Consider the following 25,124-nt stretch of genomic DNA (forward strand, 5'->3'; position numbering starts at 1 on the left):
TTGGTCCTGGTGACATTTTGGCCAGTTAATTCTTAGTTGTGGGGCCGTCCTATGCATTGTAGGATGTTTAGCAGCATCCTTGGCCTCTGCCCTCTAGATGCCGGCAGCACCTGCTCCCTCCAGCTGTGACATTGAAAATGTCTCCAGACGTTGCCATGTGTCCCCTGGGGGCACAAGCTGCCTACGGTTGAGACCACTGATCAATACCAACAGAACAAGCCCTGACTTTTATTACTGGATTCAACAGGCAAAATTACTCTATCGGATTCCTCTGAAGGTTTCTAAACACGCACCCAGGGTTCTGTGCTGTGCCAGCATGGAGTGGACACGAGCCCCTCCTGGACCAGTGCCATCTGTGGCCCACGCTTGGAGCAGCACCAGACCCTTCATTTATAGAAGGGAAACTGAGGCCCTGCTCAGGGTCCAGACAAAACGTGCTGCTGAAACACACTTACACCTTAAGGAACATCCTGAACCTTGGTGTCTCCTCTCCTCTCCCCAGTCCACCTGCAACAGATGCCATCATCCAGCCAGCTGCCCTTGAGGACCTGGAAATCCTACTCTTAGCTGCTGCTTCCCGCCACGGTGATATCATCGGCCAGGTCTCCCCGGATCTGACAGCCCCGAGGTACGGTGGGGGCTGGGCCAGGGCTGGTGGTGGGCCCCCAGGGCCCATCCCTGAGGCTGCCTCCCTCCCCTCCCTTCCTCTCTCCTCCCCTCTTCTCACCCACAGCTGCACACCTCCCTCCCCTCCCCCCACAGGGTCTGCACACGTCTCCTGCACAGGGCTGGGGCCTCTTCTTGGGGTGTTAGGATTGATCTGAGGGGACACCAGGAAGCCTCCCCTCCCTCCGCCCCGACACAAAGGCCATTTTAGAGAGTTGTTCCCAGGTGGTCTTCAGGAGCCTCTTTTAAAGTAGAAGTCCCTAGGAGGGATATGGTGCTGCTTATACATTTTCAGGGAATGACTTAGCTGCCTCGGGCCTCCTGGGACCTGAGCTGGGTTAGCTGCTTGTTTTCTTTGTCTCTTGGTGGCCGTCGGAGAAGAGAGGAGCCAGCAGCATAATGGGAAAGGGCCCAGGTCTTTACGCCTTTGGACGAGCCTGGCTGGGGGGCTTCTCACGCCTCACCTCCCCCCAGTCTGCACTCCCCCTGCACTTCACACCCAGCAACCCCACACCCATCACAGCCTCCGTGCTCACAGCACTTCACCCCAGACTCAGGCTTCGCGTCTCCCTCCACCTGCAGACTCGGCACTTCTCTATCGGAACCAGGCCCGCTCACACTCAGCCTCAGGACTCGGCCAGATGCCTCTGTGCTTGTGCACACACACGCACACACATCTGTCAGTCTATCTATATACACACATACTCGTCTATATATGTTTCTCTCTCTATATATATAACATACATGTACACACACATTTTAATTTATATTTATATCACTAAAACAGCTGCTTTTTGCCAGATACCACACGGTACTGGGGACGCTGTGGTGCATAGGACAGACACTGTCCCTTCCCCCTAGAGCTGCCCTCCTCCAGGAAGCCTTCCCCCCAGGCTGAGACGGGAGCTACCCTCTGTAATCCTGCAGCCACCCGTGCCCCCCTGTGTCACTGCCCTTCACAGAGACCCATGAATTCTCTCTCTAACTCCATCTCCTCTGGGGGGAAGTGGATCCGTTGCACCCTCTGGAACCACAGCATGGCTCAGGCCAGCCCTCGACAAGTGCTGGTGGAGTTGAACTGGCTTAGGAGGGAGGCGCGGGGGTAGGGGGGGCATCCTCCTTCGCCTGCCCCCACCCGCAGCCGCCTCTCTCAGGGTGCAGGCAGTTGGCTCCGGGCAAGCTGGGACAGCATCCAGAGGCCTCTTCATAAACTGGGTGGGGGTTTGCCTGGTGGAAGAGAAACGTGAGGGTGGTATTGACACAGCGGGAAGCTCCGGGACAGAAACAGATGTTCTAAGGCAGCTATACTTCGACGTAGAATTCTGAGTGTTTCCTTTACAGGGATCAACGAGAGTTCTTACTTATGGATGAGTTTAACTTTGCAAAGGAGGAATCCTAGCTGGGGAACAAGGCCCTCAGCACCCCAGGAGTGTGCAGAAGTTTCCAGTGAGAAGTTGGGCATTCCCCTCCACCCCTCTCCTCGGCCTCCTCCCTTCCCCCATGGCGCTCGCATCTGACTCCCTGAACCCTACCGTTTTAGCAAGCCAGGACCTCTGGCTGCAGCAGTGGGGCACACCCTTCCATGGGGAAGCCTAGAAGGGGCCTAAGACCGTCCTCATCCAATGCTTGGGGGATGCAGCGGGGCAAAGGGAAGCTCTCCCAGCAGAGGATGTGGGAGGGCATGGCTGCATGGCTCTCAGGAGAACTAAAGTCCAGTTGGAGACATTATTGGTGCTTCTAAAGTCCCCTCCAGCCCTGAGACTGTGTGTTTTTAACGATTGTCCCAGGCCCCACAGTAGGCCAGGGATGTCCGCTCTTAAAGCTCCCACTGAAGGCCCTCCCTGCCTCCAGGCACCATGCTGAATAGTCTCTGCAAATCCTCACAACACCCCAGGAGGCAGGGGTTCTGTCCTGACTGCTCTCTTACAGATGAGCAGACTGAGGCTCCAAGACATTCTCGTGCCCAGGGTCACGTGGCCAGGACGCGGCAAAGCTGGGATTTGAGGCAGGTCCACTTGGCCGCCAAGCCCGTCTTCTGAACTTCGCTGGCTGCGGGCAGAGCCAGGCTTCCTCCTTCCACCAGGCCACGGGGTCCCGCCTACGTCCCTGGCCTCCCTCAGGTCTGAGAAAGACACTGAGTAAAGAAGTTGTGTCACCTCTGACCGTGACCACGAGTGACCACAGGATGCAGGAAGGAACCGGTACAGATCTTATCAGCGCTGAGGGCTTCGCCAGCTCTCTGGCTTTATTTCCCAGAGGAAAGACACAGTTGATCTCTGTGCCAGCCGAGCAATTTTGATGCCTTGCCCGTGTTATTGAACATTTCTCCAGGGTTGTATTGTCTTGTTTTTACTGGAAATTGGTGGGAAAGAAATAGTTCTGATAGGAGCAGGGAGTGGCCCGGCTTTGGGCGCAGAAAGCAGTCAATCCCCCTTGTTCGCAAATTTCATATTTGTGAATTTGCTGAAGATTTCATTGTAACCCCAAGACGGATGCTCGGGGCTCTTTCATGGCAGTTTGTGAACATGTGCAGAGCAGCAGCAGATCCGAGTGTCCCAATGAGTGTGTTCCCAGCTGAGGTGGAGCTGGGCGGTGCCCTGTCTTCTGGTGGAGGCTCTCCCGCTGTGAACAAGTGTCCTTTCATGATATATTTAGTGCCATGTTTTTTTGTAATTTTGTGCATTTCGTTGATGATTTTGCTGCCTGAAATGGCCCCCGCACATGGTGCTGAAGTGCTCTCTGGTGTTTCTCAGCTCACGAAGGCGGTGATGTGCCTTGTACAAAAAATATTTGTGTGAGATAAGCTTCGTTAGGGCATGAGTTATGCTGCCGTTGGCCAAGAATGTGATGCTAATAAATCAATGGTATATATTAAATGAGATGTCTTTCAATAGAAACACACAGAAGACAAGGTGATATATTGATCAGTTGACAACAATATTGTGACCAGAGGCTCCCAGGAACCTAACCCTGCATTTCCCCTGGGAGCCGTGGTTCAGCGTTCACCAATTCAGTGTCCACCAATTCAGTGTCCGTGGCGGCTTTGGAGACTGTAACTACTGCAAATAAAGAGAATCAACTGTACTTAAACTTGGCGATCTGTGGGGCTAACTAAGAAGGGCATTCCGGGTGCACAGTGGTGACTTTTTAAACCTCAGAAGTGGCCCTGCCTCCCCACCCGCCTGTCTTAGTCTGCTCCTGCTGCTGTCACAAAATGCCACAGACAGCGTAGCTTATAAACAGCAGAAATTTATTGCTCATGGTTCTGGAGGCTGGAAGTCCATGATCGGGGTGCAGGCGTGGTTGGGCGAGCAGCCTCTTCCAGGTTGCAGACTTCTCGTTGTGTCCTCACGTGGTGAAAGGGCCTGGGGAGCTCTGTGGGGTCTCTGCTATAAGGGCACTGATCGCACTCACGGGGGCTCCACCATCATGACCTAGTCACCTCCTAGGGGCCCCACCTTCTGATACCATCACATTGGGTGTTGAGATTCCAGCCTGTGAATTTGGGGGTCACAAGCATTGAGACCATAGCACCACCCAAGGATCGTCCTCCGCTTCCTGCTCAGAGTAGGGACAGAAGAGGCAGAGGGTGCGATGAGGAGAGGCAAGAGGGGAAGGAAGACAGGTGGACGGGTGCCTACAACATCCTTTCTAGGGTGTGCTTCCACACAGGAGCAGGGTTGGTACTTAAGAAAAATTGAATTGTGGGGCCGGCTCAGTGGCACAGTGGTTAAGTGCACACATTCTGCTTTGGTGGCCCGGGGTTCACTGGTTCGGATCCCGGGTGCGGACGTGGCACCACTTGGCAAGCCATGATGTGGTAGGCGTCCCACATATAAAGTAGAGGAAGATGGGCACAGATGTTAGCTCAGGGCCAGTCTTCCTCAGCAAAAAGAGGAGGATTGTCAGTAGTTAGCTCAGGGCTAATCTTCCTCAAAAAAAAAAAAGGAATTGAAATTTTAAAAGTTTATTTTTAAAAACATTATTTAAAAAGAAAAGTGGGGCTGGTGGTTTGCTTTAAGCCACCTGAGAGAAAAACAGAGCTGGCCTTCCCCTCCCTCCCCATTGCCCGCTGTTCCTTAGGGCCGTGTCCTTCTCTTTCAAGGAGTCCTCTTTCTGAATAGGGACAAAGAGAGAAGCCACCCCCGTTTCTGACGTATCCTTCTCTTTTATTAAAGCCACTGGAAGAAGCAGTGGCTGTTGGTGGAAGACATCAAAACCTGCTCCCTCTTCAGGAAGAGCCCGTGAACCTGCTTTAAGAGGTTGAGCTCCCATTTTGCTTCCACCTCCCTGGATGGCACAGAAAGCTGGGCCCAGCCCTTCTAGAACATTCTATAAGTGACTGCATCACCCAGGGCCAACTTGGACTCTCATCTGTTCAATATTTTCCCTTTTTTTTTTTCAGAGCAGCAGAACTGTTTCTCAAATGAAACCTTCTAGCTGTACCACCATTTATTAGTCAGTAAAACGGGGCACTCCAGGGACATCCGGGAACGTCCTCTGCTTTTCCCACAGTCAGGAATCCAAGCAGAGGGATCTCTTTTGACCTCGAGGCCTCCCATTGACACAGCTGGAAGACTGCTCACCTGACTCATGTCCATGGGGGTCAGACGTGGGAGTGCCTCAGAATAACCCCATTAGGGCACAGATTGCTGCCAGACCCCCAGAGTTTCTGATTCAGGAGGTCTAGGGAGGGTCTGAGACTTTGTACTTCTAGTGAGTTCTACTGGCCCGAGGTCCATACCAGAGAACCACTGGGGAATGCAGTCTGGTCCAGATGCGTGCTTCTCACTTGTGTGGCTCTTAACGGCTCCTCGGGATCAGAGACACCTGGCCCAGCAGCTAGTGGCTGAAGTGTCGGCTCTCTGCCTTCAGATCAAGGAGCCAGGAGCGGGGGTGGTTCTTGCTCAGCATCACAGCCCCACTAGAGAGTTTCCAAATTCAGAAACAGAGTTTCTGAATTTTCTGAAGTTGAAAGCACATGCAATTCACACTTGACTTACAGCTTCTGTTTTCCCTCTTGCTGCAGATCATGTGGTTTATTTTGGTTTCATCTGTTGGCACAATAAGATTTTTCTGTCTTTCAGCTATGGGTGTGCATGATGGGGTTCAACTATCCCCCAGGAGTTAGCTGAACCTTTATTTAAGCAAGCACCTTATTAGAAACCGAACAATAAAGTGGCAGTATTATTATTTTTTTAATGAAGAAAAGAGATCACCCGAAAGTCTTCTCAGAAACAATTCCTTTGTACCATTTAAAAGATACGTGTTAAAGGTGCATGATCATGAAACAAACATACGTAACCAGTACCCAATGCGCTGAGTAAATTGGGGGGCACCTATATATTTGTTCAAAACCTTCGGGTTTGCAGTATCCAGCTGGCTACCATCAGGCCGAAGCACATGAATCGTCACATTGGCGATTGTTGAATATTGAGAGTCTCTTATGGTTCAAACTAACGCAGGATTTTGTTCTTCTTTTGGTTTTTCATGGTTCTGGAGCTGCTTTATCTGGGTAGGTAATTTTCATTTTCTGGATAGACAATGAACTCTTGGATATCTGAGCTCAGTTTCCTTTTGTCCTCTGTATCCCCACCTCTGTATGCTTCGTGATCACGGCCCATCCTGGGGTGCTCAGGGCGCACCTGGGAAGGGGAGGACCCAAGGAGCCGCTGGTGATGGTGGTGGGGATTAATGACCTGGATGAGCCCACCCCGAGCAAAGCCTCTCACTGGCTTTGGGATGGTGTTTATGACTGTTCCCTTAGTTAATATTTTCCTTCCTGATTAAGTTTTGCTTGGGCCCAGCTTAAAAGTAATTTCTCTCCCCTGGGCACAGACTCGCTCTGTGAAGGGGAGGAGGTAAGAATGTGCTCGGAAAGGACTGACCAGCCAGTTCAGGGTTAACTGTGCAGAGCAGCCGCGACCAGACAGCCGAAGGTCAGGGTGTTAGGGGCTGTTCGTGCTCTCACGTGGGCTGGGGTATCTCGCTAGTGACTAGAAATAGCTCTGTGTGCCCGCACTGGAGTTTCCAGTGTAGGGGAGGAAGACCTTTCCTCTTCCCAAATGTGGGTTCGTCTGGCTGGAGAACGAATTAAATTCACATGAGACAGAATAGCAAGAGAAAATTAAACAAAGCTTTATGAGGAACCATGGCCCGGGGCCTTTCTTCCCGAAGGAAGAAAGGGCACCGAAGAAGTGGGGTGCACATAGTGGTTATATACCCCCAAATGGGGTGTTTCACATGGGATTGAAATGTCCCTTTTACAATAGTCACGAGGTTGCTCTGTCAGCACAGCTCTTGATGGAAACGGCAGATAGGTCTGCTGTCTCAGTGAGCGCCGCAGGGTGACAGGTGTGTTACCTCGGGCTGGGGGGTCACAGATGAGCGCCGCAGTCGGTTCCCAGCCTAAAGAAAGATGCTTAATCTTTAAGGAGATGCCAACGGTTGGGAGCGGGGAGGGAAGTCAGTTACAGGAGGTTACCAGACTAGCACAATGAAATGCAGATTTAAGTCCTTGCCTTTGGTGTTGATTAAGAGTTTTTAGAGAGAAGGTCATCTCCTTTCTTCTTCCTGGTACAGAGAGGGAGGCACCTTTTACAGATAGAGATTTACCTTACAAATGTAAACGTGTCCTAACAAAGGGCAAGTTCCATTCCTCAGAGCCTCCTTCCCTGTCCCACTTTATCAAAAGCAATCAGCCTCAAATAATCCTGATGCCAAAGAGACATATCTTGGCGTGGCCAATTCCAGGTCCCCACACCAGCCAATTTGCAAGTCTGTCTGGGCACCTTCTGATTCGGGTTTTGTTGCTGTTCAGCGGCTGCGTCTCGGAGGTGCGTGCTGTGTCTCCCAGCGCTGAAACCCATTTGATCAAACCCCAGGCCTCTGTTGGGCTGATTGTCCAGTGCTCCTATCTACTGGGCTTGACTCTCCAAACTGACAGTTTCCAAGCACTTTCCTTTCTCTAGCTTGCGTCTCACTTTCCATCCGAGCCGAGTCTTGGTCCTGTTATGTGGTCATGCACACTGGGGGATTCAGGAAGAAAAAATCAAGAGGCCTGTGAGGAAGGGCCCTTGGGCTAATTCCTTCCAGATGGTGATATGACACGGGAGATAAGACGCTGTCGCCCATCTGGCCCGACAGGACGTGCCATGTTCTGCCTGCATCTCGGGGGCCGTTATCACCCTCCGTGACAGCCAGGGTCACTCTGGTGTTCGTCCTTGGACAGCAGCTTAATTTGGCAACTCCAGCTGATCTCTGAAATGAAATCTGCTATCAGTTCAGTGGGGGACCTGCCAAAAAGAACTCAAAAGCCCTAAACAGGGAATCAAAAGACAGCAGTTGCTGACAACATCTCACTGCAGTTGGGCTTGTAGGGCTCTTGGCTGAATACAAGCCCTGAAGCAACACTCTCTGGCTTTCTCAGGCCCTGGGGGGGTGGAGACTGCATCCGGATAGTTAATGGTACCAGTTGTTTTTTGTGACGACCTTGGTGAGGTTTGAGTCAGGGATGGCAAACTCTCACCCATCAGTAGTGGTTCCCTAGGATCTGTGTTGAGAAGGATTCTGAGGTCTTGTCTAGCTGGGCCTGGAAAGAAGGAATGTCTTGATCAATAAGTCTGTCTACTAAAAAAAAGTTGATTTTTGTGCCCTTTTTGTCAATTCTTCTAAAAAAAAAAGGCTTAAATCAACGTTTTTTCATCCTCGAAAAATATAGGCACCCTATGTGAATTTGAATTCAGCTTCTTTCTTATTCCAATAAGGCTTGGAAAAATTGATTAACAACTTCAGTGGAAAAAGGGATCTTGTACTTTTACAACTGGAAAGGGCTTCGTGCGCCCTACCCACTGGCCCCTCTTACAGAGGAGGAGCTCAGGGTGAGAGAAGGGCAGGGCCTTGCAGAAGGGAAAGGAGAGTGCAGCTGCGCAGACCCCATCTCCGCGCGCTGCCCGCCTCTGTGCTGGGCTTGGCAGCTGTCCTGGAGCTCCTGGTGAGGCCCCGGAATGGCACTGGGTATTGGAAAGGGCCCGACTCCCTGCGTGTAAGGTCTTCGAGGCGAGTCACTGCTGCTTATGGGAGACTTGAGCCGAGACAGGAGCTGGCGAAGAGAAGCTGAGCTGTCTTCCCTGGCCCTCATCTCTGCTCTGGCTGCCCCTCTGGGAGCTCAGGGGGGGTTAGAGGAGCCTTCTGTAAGCTCCTCCTTGGGGTCTAGAACCAGACTGGCTTCACGGGCGTGTGACCCGTGTGCTCGGAAGGGCTCCGCACTTGGTTCAACGCTCTGCTGTCGCCAGCTTGAAATTCTTAATTCCTTGGGCCCCCCCCTCTTCACTCGGCATTGATTTGCATTCCATTTTGCCTGCAGATTATGTCGCTGGTCCTGACTTGGATGGTTGGACTCTGGGATTCCAAGAAGATAGGACAGTTGTCCCACAGTCAGTGCCTGTGTGTTTGGGAGGCCAGGGGCCAGAGGGAGGGAGTTGCTGTATGTTGAGCACTTTTATGTGCCAGACTCTGTGCTGGGGGCTGGAAAGGCCACAGTGGCTGAGACTCTAGTAGAAGATGCCACCTTAGCAGAAAAAGGACACTCAGAGGTCGGGGCCCAGCGCTGCCGGGAGGTGCAGGGTGGGCATGATGACCCCCACCCGGGTGGAGGGGCTTCCTTGTTTGGGTGGCTCCCCGGGATGATTATGGGGTGCACTGGGAGGGGATCTGAGTGGGACTGGGTAGGTGGGCATTCAGGGGCAGGAGCATGGGGGGACTGGCTTGGTGAGGTTAGGGCAGGGAGAGGACAAACCTGGGAGGGGACAGAGACATTCTAAAGGTTGTGGACAGCCTGGGAGGGCTTCAGGCACGGCCAGGACCTGATCAGAACTCGAGTTGGGACGTTCTGGTGTCTGTAGGGGATGCCTGTGCGGGGAGAAAGGGGAGGCAGGCAGAGTGGGATGTGCAGAGTCCTGCCCAGAGAGGTTGCCGGCCTGGACCAGCAGAGGTGGCCAGGACGGAGAGGTCGGATTCCGGAAGGAGGAGGGAGGTGACTCAGCGGGAAGAGGCAATGAAGGGGCATGGGAGTGAGAAGAACCGGAAGAGTCAAGGACAATCGCGGCTTCTGGTGCCAGCTCCTGGTGGGCTGCTGGTGTCACTACCCCGGCGGGGGAAATTCGAGGGTTAGGAGGGAAGAGGAGGAGTTCAGCTGGGGCTAGGAGGTGTCTGTGGGTGCCCGTGTGTCAGAGCTTCGGTCGTGAGTCACTGAGCGTTTCCCTGTTGGGGCCTGACCTCCTGGTGGCTGGGGCTGGGCCAGGAGCAGGCTGGAGGCTGGGAGGGAGCGGAGGCACCATTCTCAAAAGAGCTGTTGAGTCATTTGTTTGGTGCCTTGGCTGATGGGAGCATGCCCGGCAGGAAGGGTGTGGCCCTGGTGGTCTGGGGCCAACAGAGGGAAGGGTGGAGGGAGCGGGAGCCGTGGTCCCCAGACAGGAAGAGGCTGCGGAGCCGAGGGGAGCCCCAGGGCTGTTCTCAGGGGTGGGGGAGTGGGTGCAGCATGGGGGCATCCTCATCTGTGGAGTGTGATTGTCACAGTGCCCCACCCTGCAGAGCTGGCCTTGTTCTGGGGCCGCAGAGCCAAGGCAGTGCCCCCGACCCGCTCCTGCAGGGGTCCACAGACCGAGAGCTTGCCTGTACTTTGATAGCCCACCCTTAAAGTAACAGTACCACAAATGTGTCACCTTTCCTCAATTGGCATTAAAGTAAATAAAATCTTCATAGGGTGTGCAGAGGAAGGAGCGCAGCCAGTGTAATTTCTTTAGAACGTCAAATTTTAGACTTGTAGTTTGAGTTTGTAAGTGGCCTATTTACTGCTTATGAATACAAATAAATCTAGGTTTCCAAAGTGTGAAAATGGCTCTTTTAAGCTTAAAAGCCCTCAATAGTTTGCATTATTCATTTTGAGTCATTCCTTTATAAAATAAATGATTTCAGCCACTTTACACAAATAACAATTTGAACAACCGAGGCACCCTTCCGTGAGCCCATTTCGCCTGTCCCCTGGGTTCTGTCTGAGCTCTCCTTGTCATTCCTGTTCACCTGAGGATTGGCCTGGCTCCTGGCTCACCCAGGGTCATCGCTCCTGGTGACTCTTTTCCTCCTGTTTCCATCTTGCCCGGGGGAGGAGGCAGCGTGGGTTCCAGTTCCCGGTCCGCTCCCGACGCCCTGCTTGGTTATATCCGGTCGGGACACCCGGCTCTCCCTCTGCTGTTTATTGAGTGCGCACCATAGGTGGCCTGGCTAGATGTTGGGCTGCTGGGGTGAACGCGGCAGGTGCGGCCCTGTCCTCTTGGAACTCACAGATCTGTCTCCCTGGTGGTCTTCAAGTCCTCGGTGATGCATGTCACGAGGAGGAGTGTAGGGGCTTCCAGGTGTCTGCTCGGGGAGTCTGTTAGAAAGTGGACATGGAGGTGGCTAAGGATTCGGCACCTGGGCTCATGTCTGGCTCCACCACCTACTAGCTATGTGACCTTGAACAAGTGATCTCACCTTTCCAAGCCTCAGTTTCCTTCTCTGTAAAGTGGGATGATGACATCTGACTCAAAGGGTTGTTGTGAGGGTTACCTGAGGTCATGTATGTAAAGTACAGGACAGGGCACGCAGGACCAGGCACCCAGGACAGGGCATGTAGGACCATGTACCCAGGACCATACACACCGGACAGGACACCCGGAACTGGGCAGCCAGCGTGGGTGAGCTGCTCTTGTTTTTGTGGCTGTTGATTAGTGATGCCCAAGCCAAGAGGTGGAGGCTGAGGGATTGCCGGCCTGGCGAGGGGAGAGGGCTGCAGGCCAGGAGGCGGTGCTGTGGGAGCTGAGGGAGGCCCAGCTGGTCAGAGCAGAGCCGATGAGGGCTGGGGGGGAAGTGAGGGGTGAGGCAGAGGCTCAGCCCCAACAGGGATTTGGGGCAAAACGTGGAATTCTTTCAGTGTGTTGTGTGTGGGGTCCCCCCGGCAGCTGTCCTCCAGGCCAGGAAGCCAACCTCATAGGTGGGGTTGGAGGAGATGGAAATCAGCAGGGCGTTTCTGACACAGAATCCCAAGCATGCTGGATTTCTGCAGTCTGGGAGCTTCCTGCAGGTGTTCATACCCTGGGGAAGAAATGCCTCCTCTGGCACAAAGGCGGTGAAACCTCAAACCCTGGCTTTGACCTCAGGCCGGGTTTCAGGCTCTTGGTGCCGAGTCAGGTAATTCCAGCCCAGCCTCCCTCAGCCCTGCCAGCTCCCCTGTGGACAGCAGTGTGTACAGCTGGAGAGAGGCTGGGAGGGCCAACCAGCCTCAAAACGGCTCCCAGGGTTTGGTCTGTGGACAGCATTGCTAGCCTTGCTTTTTGCCAAAGTGGGGCATCAAAACCTGTTCTGAGCTCCAAGCCTTGTGCCTTTTGGCTTCTGAGGATGTTTGCAGGTAGCTTCCCTCCCCCAGGGGCCTCCCTGCTCTGGACGCGTTTCCTGGACTGTCCAGCAGGGGGCACCAACCCATTGAATGAGGGATGTGGCTTGGCTGCAGAAATCCTTCAGCTGCGAAAAGGGTCCCAGCAGGTCCCCAGGGCAGCTTCCTTGATTACCCATCAGGCTTTTCACCTGACTTTTTCTAGCCTCAGGTTTTTTGGGCAAATTCCAGGGAGTTTGCAAAGTTGTGTTGTAGTTCTCAACTCAGAGTTTTATTGCCTGGAAAGAAAATTATTAGAAATGATCGTATAAAGGTCCCCTCCCCAAAACAAAAATCAAACAAGACAAGTCACAGAGAGTGTCCTGAACACCTGAGCTGCCCCCATCAGAGAGACCCCAGGATCTGCGGGAGCCTAGCGAGGGAGGACTTCACGGCCTGGCCTGGGGGCTGCTGCCTTGCAGGGTGCGCCCCCACTGTGTGTAAACAGAGGCCCGGGGGACCAGATGCGGAGCCCTGGGAAGCAGGGTGCTGGGTCTTTAGATAGCCTGTTCCGTGGCGGGGGGGGGGGGGGGGGGGGGACAGGGGTGAGGGGACCTGATGAATGTGCCATTAATGAGCCAAGTTCCATTGGGAATAATTCTCCCTTTGTGTCCCCAGCACCTCCCCAGCTGCTGCCCCGGCCTCAGAACATGCATCTTTGCCATCTGCCCCAGCCAGTGATGGAGTAGAAGCTTCCTCTCCTGCCTGCCAGGGCCTGGCCAAGGACTTAAGCAGGTATTGCACAAAGCTGTCCCTCCACAGCTGCTGCCCCTGGAGAGAAGGGGCCTGGTGATCTCTGCCCCCTGGGCCTCGGGGTGAGCTGCATTTGGGATGGCACCAACAGGGCATTGACAGTTTGGGCCCGGAATGCCACGTCTGTGATCATTTGGGCTGTAGCTGATCTGAAGTTTACCCTGGGTAGCAGGCTCTCCGTGTGACAATGGGATGCCCTGTGCGAGCAAGTGTGTTATCAGGGTTCTCCAGAGAAACAGCACCAATAGGATGCTTATATATATGTAGAGAGAAATTTATTTTAAGGAATTGGCTCATGTGAGTGTGGAGACTGGCAAACCCAAAATTTACAAGGCAGGCCGGCAGGCTGGAGACCAGGGAAGAGCTGATGTTGCAGCTTGGGTCCAAAGGCTGTCTGCTGTCAGAATTCCCTCATCCTTGAGGGACCTCAGTCTTTTTTTCTGAAGGCCTTCAACTGATTGGATGAGGCCCACCCTCATTATGGAGGGTAATCCACCTTACTCAAAGTCTACGGATTTAAATGCTAATGTCACCTAAAAAAATACCTTCTCAGCAACTTCTACACTGGTGTTTGACCAACTATCTGGATACAATGGCCTAGCCAAGTAGAAACGTAAAATTAACCATCATAACAAGTATTGGGAGCTCCTGTTTCTGTACCAACAGTTGGTTCGGGTTATAAACCATTCCACTTAGTTATGAAAGTTCCCTAAAGAGCGTCCCTGGACAGTGTTTTGTTGTGGAGAGCTCAGTACACCTGGGTGTGTCGAGAAGTGAAAGCCTGGGGCCTCGGAGAGCTCCTGCTGGCCGGGGAGGCACAGGGGTGCCGAAAGCTGAGGAGAGGGTGAGGCTATAAGGGATGGTCCGAGTGGTAGATGATCACCTGCCCAGCCAGTGTCCAAAAGCAATAGAGGGACCAGGGAGAGGGAGAATGCCGCACGTGGATGTGGTTCTAGAACACGCAGTGACGAGGAGTGGGGGTGGAGCTGGAGCTGAGCCCCTCTCATCTGGACAGTGCTCTGTGGGGCGTTAGCTCTTCCTGCCCGTTAGCTCCTGAGATCTACCTGCAGCTCTGCTGGTCCTGAGTCCCAGAGATCGTGGGTCATGCAGTGACTTGTCTGTATGACCCTGCCTGAGGCCAACGGCGGGAATTGCAGGAGGCCTGCCTTCTGGTGGCGAGATAGCAACAGCAGTCTGGGGACAGGAACATTTATGGTGTTTGGGATGACACCCTTGGTTTGCCTTGGACATAGTAGGTGCTTGATAAAACTGCGTCAAAGAAAGAAAGAAAAATACTCTTCTTAAATATTCTGCCCTTTAGTTTCTTACAGGTTAAACATACATCTACCATAGGACCCAGAAAACTCACTTTTAGGTATTTAGCCATGAGAAATGAAAATATATATCCACCTAGAAAACCTGAATGTTGGTCGCAGCTTGATTCATAATCACCCCCAAGTTGAAACAGCCCAGATGTCCATCAGCTGGGGAGTGAATAAACAAAGGTGGTGTATCCATCCTCTAGCATCCTGCTCAACAATAAAAAAGAACAAACTACTGATTGTACAACAAAATAGATGAATCTTAAATGCACTATGCTAAGTGAAAAGAGCCAGACTCAAAAGTTACGTTCTGGATGATTGCACTTACATGATGTTCTGGAAGAGACAAAAGACTATGAGGAGTGGAGAATGTACCAGTGGTTACATTGCGGGCTGGAATTTTGGATTGGGAATCAACTACAAAAGGCCAGGAGGGATCTTTTTGGGGTGATAGAAATGTTCTATGTCTTGATGGGAGTGGTGGCGACATGAATGTATGTGTCAAAATTCATGAAACTATACACCTAAAAAGGGTGAATTTCACTGTATGTAAGTTATATCTCAATTAAAAAAAAAACCCACCGTGCTTATCCAAGGGCTAGAGAGAGTAGATTTTTGATGAAATGTACACATGCACACACAGACAAGTTCTGCCCTCCAGATCTTTCCCTGAGGCAGACAGCCTGGGTCAGAGAGCTCCCCTGGTGCGCCCTGGCACCAGCAGACATGAGTGGTACCCATCTGCTCAGGGCTCTCCTTTCCTGAGGTCACCGGGGCTCCAGGTTCTAAACTTCTCATATGGGGGCATCTGGGTCACCTCCCCCTTGGTGTTTGTTCCTTAGAGCCAGCTCTGTTTGGGTTGCTTCTTGTCTTTTTTTAATTGACGTATAATTGACATACAATATCCTGTTAGTTTCAGGTATACATCATGGTGATTCAGTTTTCATATACCTTATGAAATGATCACCAGGATAGTCACCATATGATGCTGTTGCTGTGTTATTGCCTATATTCCCTATGCTGTACAATACGTCCCCGTGACTTATTTTATGACTGGAAGTTTGCACCTCCTAATCCCCTTCACTTGTTTCACCTCCCGACCTCCCTCCCTCTGGTAACCACCAGTTTGTTTCCTGTATCTATAAGTCTGTTTCTGTTTTGGTTTGTTTGTTTTATTTTTAGAGTCTACATGTACGTGAAATCATACAGTATTTGTCTTTGTCTGACTTATTTCACTTAGCATGATACACTCTGGGTCTGTCCATGTTGTTGCAAATGTTAAGATTTCTTTCATTTTTTATGGATGAATAGTATTCCATTGTGTGTGTGTATATATATATCTATCTCCCGCGTCTTTATCCGTTCATCTGTCAGGGGACACTTGTGTTGCTTCCATGTCTTGGCTGTCGTAGATCATGCTGCAGTGAACACAGGGTGCATACATCTTTTTGAATTGGTGTTTTCCTTTCCTTCGGATAAATACCCAGAAGTGGAATAGCTAGATCTTAGGATATTTCTGTTTTTAACTTTTCGAGGGGCCTCCATACTGTTTTCCATAGCGGCTGTACCGATTTACATTCCTACCAACAGTGCACAAGGGTTCCCTTTTCTCCACATCTTTGCCAACATTTGTTATTTCTTAGCTTTTTGATAATAGCCATTCTGACAGGTGTGAGGTGACATCTCATTGTGGTTTTGATTTGCATTTCTGTTTCAAATCAAACCCAGAAGCATTTGGGTTGCTTCTAAATCTCATTAGTTTACGCATCTCAGCGTTCAGCAGCAGGCACTTGGGGTTGTTCTGGGGTGGCCCTGTGGATCTTACAGCCCACTGGAGAAGACAGGCACAGAGCGAGCAGTCACGGGTGGGACAGAAGAGGGGTGCAACGCGTGGGTGGATGGAACCCCAAACCTCACTCAGTCTAGGTGGCTGGGGATAGCTTCCCAGGGGAAGTGGCTTCGAACCTGAGAGCTGATGGCTCAGTGGGTTTAACCGCACATGGGCTGAGAAAAGAACAGATATTCCCAGAGGAAGGAAGAGCATGTGCAAAAAACTCTGAGGAAAGAGAAGGGAGCAAAACTGAAGGTGTCTCGTGGCTGGAGCCTGGAGAGGAGGGAAGAAGGATGGTGCGGCGGGCAGGGGCTGGGACCAGTGCCCAGGACAGGGTGCACGGGTCATGTTAAGGAGAGGGGGCTTTGTCTTTTTTCCTTGGTAGAATTTCTTTTTCTATTAATAGGTTTCTTTTAAGAACAGTTTTAGGTTTACCAAAAAATTGAGAAGTTAGTATAGAGAGTTCGCCCTTACCCAAGCATACAGTCATTAATGGTAATATGATGCATTTGTATAATTAATGAACCAATATTGACACATTGTTATTAACTAAAGTCCATAGTTTATGCAGACTCCCTTTTTTCCCCTAATGTCCTTTTTTTTTTTTTTATTTTAAAGATTTTATTTTTTTCCTTTTTCTCTCCAACACCCCCCAGTACATAGTTGAATATTCTTCATTGTGGGTCCTTCTAGTTGTGGCATGTGGGACGCTGCCTCAGCGTGGTCTGATGAGCAGTGCCATGTCCGCGCCCAGGATTCGAACCAACGAAACACTGGGCCGCCTGCAGCGGAGCGCGCGAACTTAACCACTCGGCCACGGGGCCAGCCCCCCCCAATGTCCTTTTTATGTCCAGGATCCCGTCCAGGATCCCACGTTCCATTTAGTCGGCCTGTCACCTTAGGCTCCTCCCGGCTGTGGCAGTTTCTCAGACTTTTCCTTATTTCTGACGACCTTCACGGTTCTGAGGAGTCCTGCTCAGGTATTCTGTAAAATGTCCCTCAACTGGGATTTGGCTGATGTTTTTCTCCAGATTAGACTAGAGTTACGGGTTTTGGGAGAAGATCACAGAGATAAAGTGCCATTTTCATCACTTCATGTCGAGGGTGATAGCTATCAACATGGTTTATGAGGGCGATGTTGACCTTGATCGCTGGGCTGAGGTCGTGTTAGTCAGGTTTCTGCACTGTCAGGTTCCTCTTTTTCCCCTTTTCCACGCTGTCCTCTTTGGCAGGAAGTCACTATGGTCACACCTAAAGCGGTGGGGAGTTATGTCCTTCTTCTAGGAGGAGCATCTACATAAATTATTTGGAATTCTTCAGCCCAGGAGGCTTGTCTCTTCCCCCCATTTATTAATTTACTCAGTCATTTATTTATATCGTTATGGACTCATGGATACCTATTTTATGCTTTGGGTTATAATCCAATACTACTTTATTTATTTTGTTGCTTAATTGTTCCACCCTTGGCATTGGGACACTGGCTCCTAGGGGGTTATTTTAAGAGTGTCCAGAAGCTCCGCCGCAAGGCAGAGTTAGGATCAGATTTGCAGTTTTTTGGTGTTTTTTTAAAGATGGACACCTGAGCTAACAGCTGTTGCCAGTCTTTTTTTTTTTTTTTCTGCTTTTCGTCCCCAAATCCCCCTAGCACATAGTTGTATATTTTAGTTGTGGGTCCTTCCAGTTGTGGCACGTGGCATGCAGCCTCAGCGTGGCCTGATGAGTGGTGTCATGTCCGCATCCAGGATCTGAACTGGCAAAACTCTGGGCTGCCAAAGCGGATCGCACGAACTTAACCACTTGGCCATGGGGCCGGCCCCAGATTTGTAGTTTTAAAGGATCTCTCCAGCTGCCTGGCAGGGCAGGGGTGGTTTTGAGACTAACCAGGGCCCCTAGGCCCTGAGGACCCCCAGGCCCGCTGTGCCAGGACATGATGAGGGTCAGCTGCGGTTCCATCGCCTTAAGTATGCCCTCCACTGCCCTTTCAGGGTGTTGCCAACTCGCTCTCCATGACTGCTTCTAACCACGGGGCCGTGGCCTGGATCCAGGGATCCAAATAAATCTTGTCTTTTCCCTGCCACGGGTCCCTGGAGGTTTTCAAAGCAAGTTTCAAAAATGCACAGATGAAAGTTTCATTCGGCTGAAATGGATGTCATGATCCCCAAGCCGGGGTTGGGGCTGAGGTCCCGCTGGGCTCATGATTTCGAGACCCATCCACCGTCAGTTCCCATTTCTAGCCAGGCTCCTCTTGCTGGAGCTGGCACACCTTCTGTGCGTTTTCACCGTGCACGGGCCACTGCAGTCCCTTGCTGTCTGTGGCCTTGTCTTCCCCTCTTTGGGCTTGGAGGGGAGCAGGGGGAGCGAGGCCCAGTATCCTGACAGACAAAGCCCGGGGCACCTCTTGTTACCAAATCGACAGATGTTCTGTTCTTGCAAACATGCCGGGTGACTTCCTGCTGCCTCCCCCTGCTTCTAATGGATGCGGTGGAAATGACACAATCCCACGTTTCCAGTGCAAATGGCTTTTCTCCAGGAGTTTTCACACCCCATCCCCTCCCCCATGCCCATTGGTAAGCATTAGGCCCCAAGCCTTGGGGAGAACAGATGTGACTTTGAGAGAGGCCTGCTGAGGAGAGAGAGCTTTCTTTCTCTGCTTCCCAACCCTGCCCGAAGCAAAGGGCTTGTCCTGGGAGGCACATCGTCCACTGCGGTGGCCAAGCTTCCAACAGGCCTTCCCTCCTTCAGCACGGCCCTTCTGCAGCCTCCTCGCTCAGTGGACACCCTGACCTCCTGGAGCTGTTGGAGAGCATTATGCAGCCATTAGTTGAGCTCAAAGAGGCTGAAGCCAGGTGGGGAATCTGGCGATAAAGAATTTCTAGGAATGCGAGTGGAAAGCCCTTGCTCATGCCAAAGCAGCCACAGCTGACCACGGTTTTTTGGGCCCTTGGGGGGCTTGTGGCAGAGAGCCCAGTGAGTGGGCACATGGGCCAGGTGGGCGTGAAGCTAAGTAAACGCCATCTCTGTTCAGACCTGACGTCCCCCTCTGCCTGCTGGGGACGGCTGTCCTTTATGAATTGGTAACTTGGAAATCTGTCCAAAGGCTGCCTGGACAGATTGGGAAGAAATGAGACAGAGAAGCATCTGCGCTTTCTGCAGGGAAGTCGGTGGTTCTGTGCTGATGCAAGAGGCCCAGGGGACAACACAGCTGGGAAACGCCGCCCTGAACTGCAGCCTGGGGGGGCCGGGGACCAGGCAGCCTCGAATCACTGGGGTTTCTGGGGAGATGTCCCCTGGCCTCCCCCTGCTCTGGGCAACCCCAGATTTCTCCCATCTGTCTGTCAACACTTCTTCTGGACTTGAGAGCTTTTCCCGGCAGGAGAGGGAGCACAGAGACCTGCCTGGCCCCACCTAGGATGGTACCCTTGCCCCACCAAGTCATGTAAGTGAACACTTGGGAAACTACTGTACATCCTTGAACTCAAAGCCAGTTCATTGGTCTGCTCACAGCTCAGTAGTTAATTTTATAGGTGGGGTCAGGACCATCCTCTCTGTTTTAAAGATGTTGGGGTTGCTGATGCTGACGCTCTCCAGCAATAAGACGCTGCACTGAGCAGACTGGGGTCTAATCCGGTGTTCCTTATTTGCATAAGCCACATTTCATTTCAGTCACTCTCCTGCTTGTAAGTCCCACTTCTTACAGGACAGACTGGGCGCGGATAGGTTGCAGAGTGTTATCGTCCCAGCGGGACAAGCAGAGGCCATCCAACTTGGGTCTCCTGGCTCTTCGTCAGTCTCATGAATGGGAACCAGTGTTTGGGCAGCCGCTAGCATCCTAGTGTTTCCTGGGTGGGTGGGTCCAGAAGCTCCACCATGCTGGCTTCAGCCGAGGAGCTCAAGTGGAGGGAGGCTGTCACGTCACTTGCCAAACGGAGTCCAGTAGAGGGTGGCCTCAGTCTCCGTTGAGCAGGCGTGGAGGGGGCGTGACCCCCATCCCCACCCTGCAATCCTTTCCCTCTTCTGGGAGGAGACGGGAAGGAAGGCGGGCAGCCAGGCCGGGCTTCTCTGGCCCTACTTGTTGGATCACAGCTGGGAGAAGTACAGAGCTTCAGCTCTGTGACCTATCTGGACCCAGTCCCAGGACCCCGAGAGAGCAGCCTGGAAGGGAATCTGCCCCGCCCGCCGCCTGGGGAGGAGCCGATGGCGCCACGGAGCTCTGAGGAGCCCGTGAGGGTGTGGCTGGAAGCGCCCAGCACAGCTCCAGTGGGTGGAAGGTCCCAGGGCCGTGTGAAGCCCGGGAGCCCGCCCTCCATTCCCAGAGATGCCCTTGGCCTCATGTTATGTTGGCTACCACTTTATAATTTTAGATTTTTGCGCTTTGGGAGGCCACTTTTCTTCCAAACCAAGTTTATGCCTTCGAGCTCAGACCCAGCTGGAGATGCAAGGGGAGGTGGAGACCTAGACCCCCAAACCGAGGGAGGAGCCCAGACAGAGACAGGCCCCAGAGAGGTCGAGAGGGCCCCTCCCTGCCTGGGGGGCTGCTGACAGCCTTGTTGGAGTCAGTTTCTAGTCTACTTCCGCTCATGAGATGAAGTCACAGGCCTGACGCTGTCAGCAGCAGGAAGTGATAAGTGCTCTGAGTGTCAGTGGATCACGTAGTGCGGTCTTCTGCTTCGTTTCCATCCATTCGTCTGTCTGTCCATCTGTCCATCCATGCATCCATTCATCTGTCTATGCATTCATGCTTCTATCCATCCATCCACCCATCTGTCTGTCCACTCAGCATACACATCCTGGGTTGATTCATATCCCATGGTGTTGTGATGCAGAGGAAAGAGTGTAAAGTCAGAGAGACATGCCCCTGCCCCATTTATGAGCTGTGTGACCTTGGACAAATTACTTGACCACTCTGAGGCTTCATTTACCCATCTTTAAAATGAGGCTGGGAGTACCCACATCTTGGAGGTAACTGAGGAGTAAATGAGGTATATGAAGAATATAGCTCAGTGCTTGACCAGTAGGAGGCATTTAATCGACGTTGGTTCTCCCCATTGTCCAGTGGTACTGGGAGTGCTGGGGGAAAGGAGACAGACAGAGTCGGCTGTTCTGTAAGCAGACACAGCATAATAGGGCATGTAAGTTCTCCGGCAGAGTTGAGAGCAGAAGACTGGGAGAAGAGAGCGCCCAACTCTGCCTGGAGAAGTCGGGAGTCTTCCCGGGGGAGGCGAAGCTTCCACTGGCTTTTCCAGCGTGAACAGGTGTTTGCTGAGGGTGAAGAAGGTGGTGGTGCTTCAGGGAGGGCACCCGCATGGGCTTTGGCTCGGGGCGTGGGGAGGCTCAGGCAGAGGACAGGGAGAAGCCTGGAGGGACAGGAGGGAGGACACTGATGGTCACGGGCAGAGCAGTGAGGTTAGCGGCAGGAGTGGCAGGTGGCTGTCAGGTCGGGAGGGGCTGCAGCCAGACCGGGGAGTTTCCCGGGACCCACGAAGTGAAAGGAAGGTCGCCTCCCCTTTTTAAGCAGGGGAAAGTTGGGACACAGTTTAGTTTTGGGGAATACCTCTGGTGGCCAAGGGGAGGGTGGATGGCAAGGAGAAGCCGGAGGTCACGGGACCCCTGGACATTGTGACCGTGGTCCAGGGGGAAATGATGGTGGCCTGAACTAGGGCGGTGGGGGTGGGGATGGAGAGGATCTGACTCTGTCTTTCTGGCATTCATTCATTCATTCATTCACTCCTGAACATTTGTTGAGCTTCTGCTCTGTGCAGGCCAGAAGCCGGTGCCAGGGAGACAGTGTGACCCCCATAGACATGGGCCACATTCTTTCTGAGGGGACTCTGCAGGGACAGCTACTCCAGGCTGGGCTGTGATTCTGGGCAGGGGCTCCTAGCACAAGTCACCGAGGACCTTGGGCTCAGCACCAGCATTTACTCCCCTTGCTGCAGGGCTGGGCTTAGGGTGGAAGGGGTGTATTTCCCCATGTGGTTGGTGTCACCCAGCATGGAGCTCTGGGGTTTTCTCCTGGCTAAGAGGCCAAGGACAGCCGGCTCCTCGGGGAGGACTTGCCCATTTGTGCCCCACCTCATTGCCTCTGCTCCTGACTCTGTCTTAATACCCACTCATCTGGGGCCTGCCCAGTGGCGCAGTGCTTAAGTGTGCATGTTCCGCTTTGGTGGCCTGGGGTTCGCCGGTTTGGATCCTGGGTGTGGACATGGCACCACTTGGCAAGCCATGCTGTGGCAGGCGTCCCACATATAAAGAAGAGGAAGATGGGCACGGATGTTAGCTCAGGGCCAGTCTTCCTCAACACAAAGAGGAGGATTGGCAGCAGTTAGCTCAGGGCTAATCTTCCTCAAAAAATAAAAAAATACCCACTCATCGAGCATCATTGCCTGGGGAGCTTTGCAGAACGACGGGGTCCCTCAGCCTGGGTCAGGTTTCTATAACGGGGCTGAAAGCCGATGAACAAAAGTGGCCTGATTTCTTAAAGGAGGGAAGAGCCCCGCTTGTACCTTGAGGCATTAAAACAAAGAAACAAGCAAACAAAACCGAAAGGTGACATCTTCCAGGGCATCTTCCAGGGAGGAGCAGACGTGGCCTGCCCGGAGCAGTTTCCTCAAACCACAGCGAGGAGCTTACATCGTGACCAGCACACTCACACCAACACGCCTAGTGTCTGTGATTGGCACAGAACTTCCCTTACTAGACGGGATGCATTAATATTCCTATTCTAGTCTTTCTATCCCCTCCATCCCATCCATCCCATCCTGTCCTATTCTCCATTCTATTCTTTTTGAAAATTTTGGTTGACACTGCTAAACTGATTGATTTCCTAGTGCACTGTGCCCTGCTTCATTTCCAAGAGGAGGGGGAGTCTTGTCCGTAGGTTGGCACGTGGTACCTGCGTGGACCTCAGCTGGCGGAGGCTGGGAGATCTGTGCAGGCAGAAGCAGCTGGACCATCCTCCAGCCTCGTCCTCTGCGATCGGAACACTGATGTGGCAGTGCTCTTCAGCAGGACCCTAGGTGGGAACTGCTGGCCCTGCTGGAGGAAGGGGTGGAGAAGGGAAGGACAGGGAGCAGCCGTGGGCGTGGGGCCCGGGTTTCAGGGTCTTCATGGAGCTTTACAAGGTGGCTCTGGCTTTTTTACTTCATAATCGTGATGACAACTAACCCTTCCTGAGTGCTCTTTCTATGCCAGGCACTGAGAGAAATGCCTTAAATACACCTCATCTCTTTTAATGCCCGCAACAGCCCTGTCGGGCAGATGTTTTTATTGTCTCCATTTTATAGACAGAAAAACTGAGGCCCGGTGAACTCAGGACCTTGCCCGGAGTCACCAGCTCCTAGAGCAAAGCTGTAGTGGGAACCGTTTGAGTTGGGTCATCTCCAGGGACTCCTCCGGGAAGCCCGCCAGCTTCTAACTCCTGACTGAGGAGCTCTGGGCTTGGTGTCCCGGAGATGCTGTGAGAGTCAGTGAAGCAGGGACACAGAGTCCTCCCCGGGACAAAGTGATTTCTTGTTTTTTCATAAAACAGCCACAGCAGCAGCTGCAGCTGATGTGTATTGAGCACTTGCTGTATGCCTGGTGTTGTGGTACTAAGAACTTTTCATGTGTTAGCTCATTTAAACCTTGCAATATCCACGTTGTCGGAGAGGTATGATTATTATTTCCATTGCACAGGTGAGAAAACTGAGGAAGAGACGGGTTAGGTAATTCGTTAGGGTCAGTTTAAGGACTCAGGTAAGTGAAAAGTGTCCCCTATTATCCACTGATCTTTTTGACTTAGGTGTCTGAGGAAGACAGTTTAATTCAAACCTCATTCCTGGGCACCCAACCTGCCCTTCTCCCCCTAAAATCACAGACAAAACCCCAAGGCCTGCCCCTGGGGAGGGCGCTGAGGTCAAGGAGGCTGGAGAGCGTGGCTCCGGGCTTTGCGTGGATGCCAGTGGGCAGACCTGGCCTGGGGATTGCTTCGTTGATTCTCCTTCAGCTCTGGCCTCAGTTGGAAAGAATTTTAGTTTCTGCCTATCTCCTCTGTGTCTCTAAGTACAGATCTGTCCACCCATCTGTCCATCCATCTGTCCACACAGCCATTGAGTGCCTGGCACTGGGCTAAACATGGGGCACTCCCTGGGGCATATGGGAGGCATGGCCCCAGCCCTCCAGGAGCCGACCTTGCCAAACCTCTGCTTTGTAAGGAGAAAGGGGGTGTTGGGGGGCAGCCCTCTACCCCTCTAGAGAGAGATGTGGACCTTCTGGACACCAAGGGGCCACACCATGCTGGGGGATCTCCAGAGTGTCGATGCCAACTATCACGGCTTGTTCCAGGCTGTGCAATCTCTGCCCTGCAGAAATGCTCATCTAAAGCAGAGACCTTTCATCTCTTTCTAGGTTAGGAGCTTAAAGAGATGCACAAAAATGCAAACCTACCATGCATTTATTCTGCGCCAAACTTTTATAAGTAACCGGCCTCTGAAGGCTGTTAGGAAACCTGGTCATGTCTCCCGCACAGTTCCTTAAGGTCAGCGGGATGAGGCAGGAGTCAGGACCGTCTCTGGATGCAGAAAGATTGTCTTCATGTGGACAAATCAGTTCCTACAGATATGAGTATTTAGGGAAAATAATCCCTTATCCTCAGACACAGTTAAAAGCTAATTGCATCCAGCGACGGTTAGTCAGGGTGCAGAGGGAATTAGAGCCTCTGGAATGGTGATGAAAAGAGGGATATCCTTTTGGGCTTGGTAGTGCACACATGCACACACACACATGCCCACACATGCCTACACACGCACACGCACACTCAGGCTCATTCACTCGCTCTGCCCTCAGACTTTATGCTAATTACGCTATCAGTAGATGCTCTGGGATGCTATTTCTGGCCCAACCGTTCTGGATTTCTGTTCTATCTCGTCGGAGCCTTGAGTCAGCAGTTCTGGTCCTCAGCGCCTGGTTTTCTCTGCTCCGCTCACAAGTAGGGCAGCTCCCTGTCAGGCTCTGTGTCACTGCTAGTCAGACATGGAAAGGAATTTCCCCCAGACCAGCTGACAGCCGCCTGCCGATGTGAACGGGCTGCTGCGCCGGAGGAGGGCAC

General features: G+C 52.4%; 1 protein-coding gene across 3 annotated transcripts in view; it reads left to right on the plus strand.

Annotated features, from left to right (window-relative positions):
- TACC2 (transforming acidic coiled-coil containing protein 2) overlaps positions 1-25,124 on the plus strand; it is a 208,950-nt gene that overhangs the window by 97,594 nt on the left and 86,232 nt on the right. For all 3 annotated transcript variants that reach the window (XM_046653949.1, XM_046653948.1, XM_046653947.1), the window contains 2 exons: positions 503-628; positions 12,752-12,868. In XM_046653949.1, coding sequence (XP_046509905.1) covers positions 503-628; positions 12,752-12,868 — 243 coding nt within the window. The remainder of the gene's footprint in view (positions 1-502; positions 629-12,751; positions 12,869-25,124) is intronic.

Source organism: Equus quagga, chromosome 2, assembly GCF_021613505.1.
Source record: "Equus quagga isolate Etosha38 chromosome 2, UCLA_HA_Equagga_1.0, whole genome shotgun sequence".
NCBI lineage: Eukaryota > Metazoa > Chordata > Mammalia > Perissodactyla > Equidae > Equus > Equus quagga.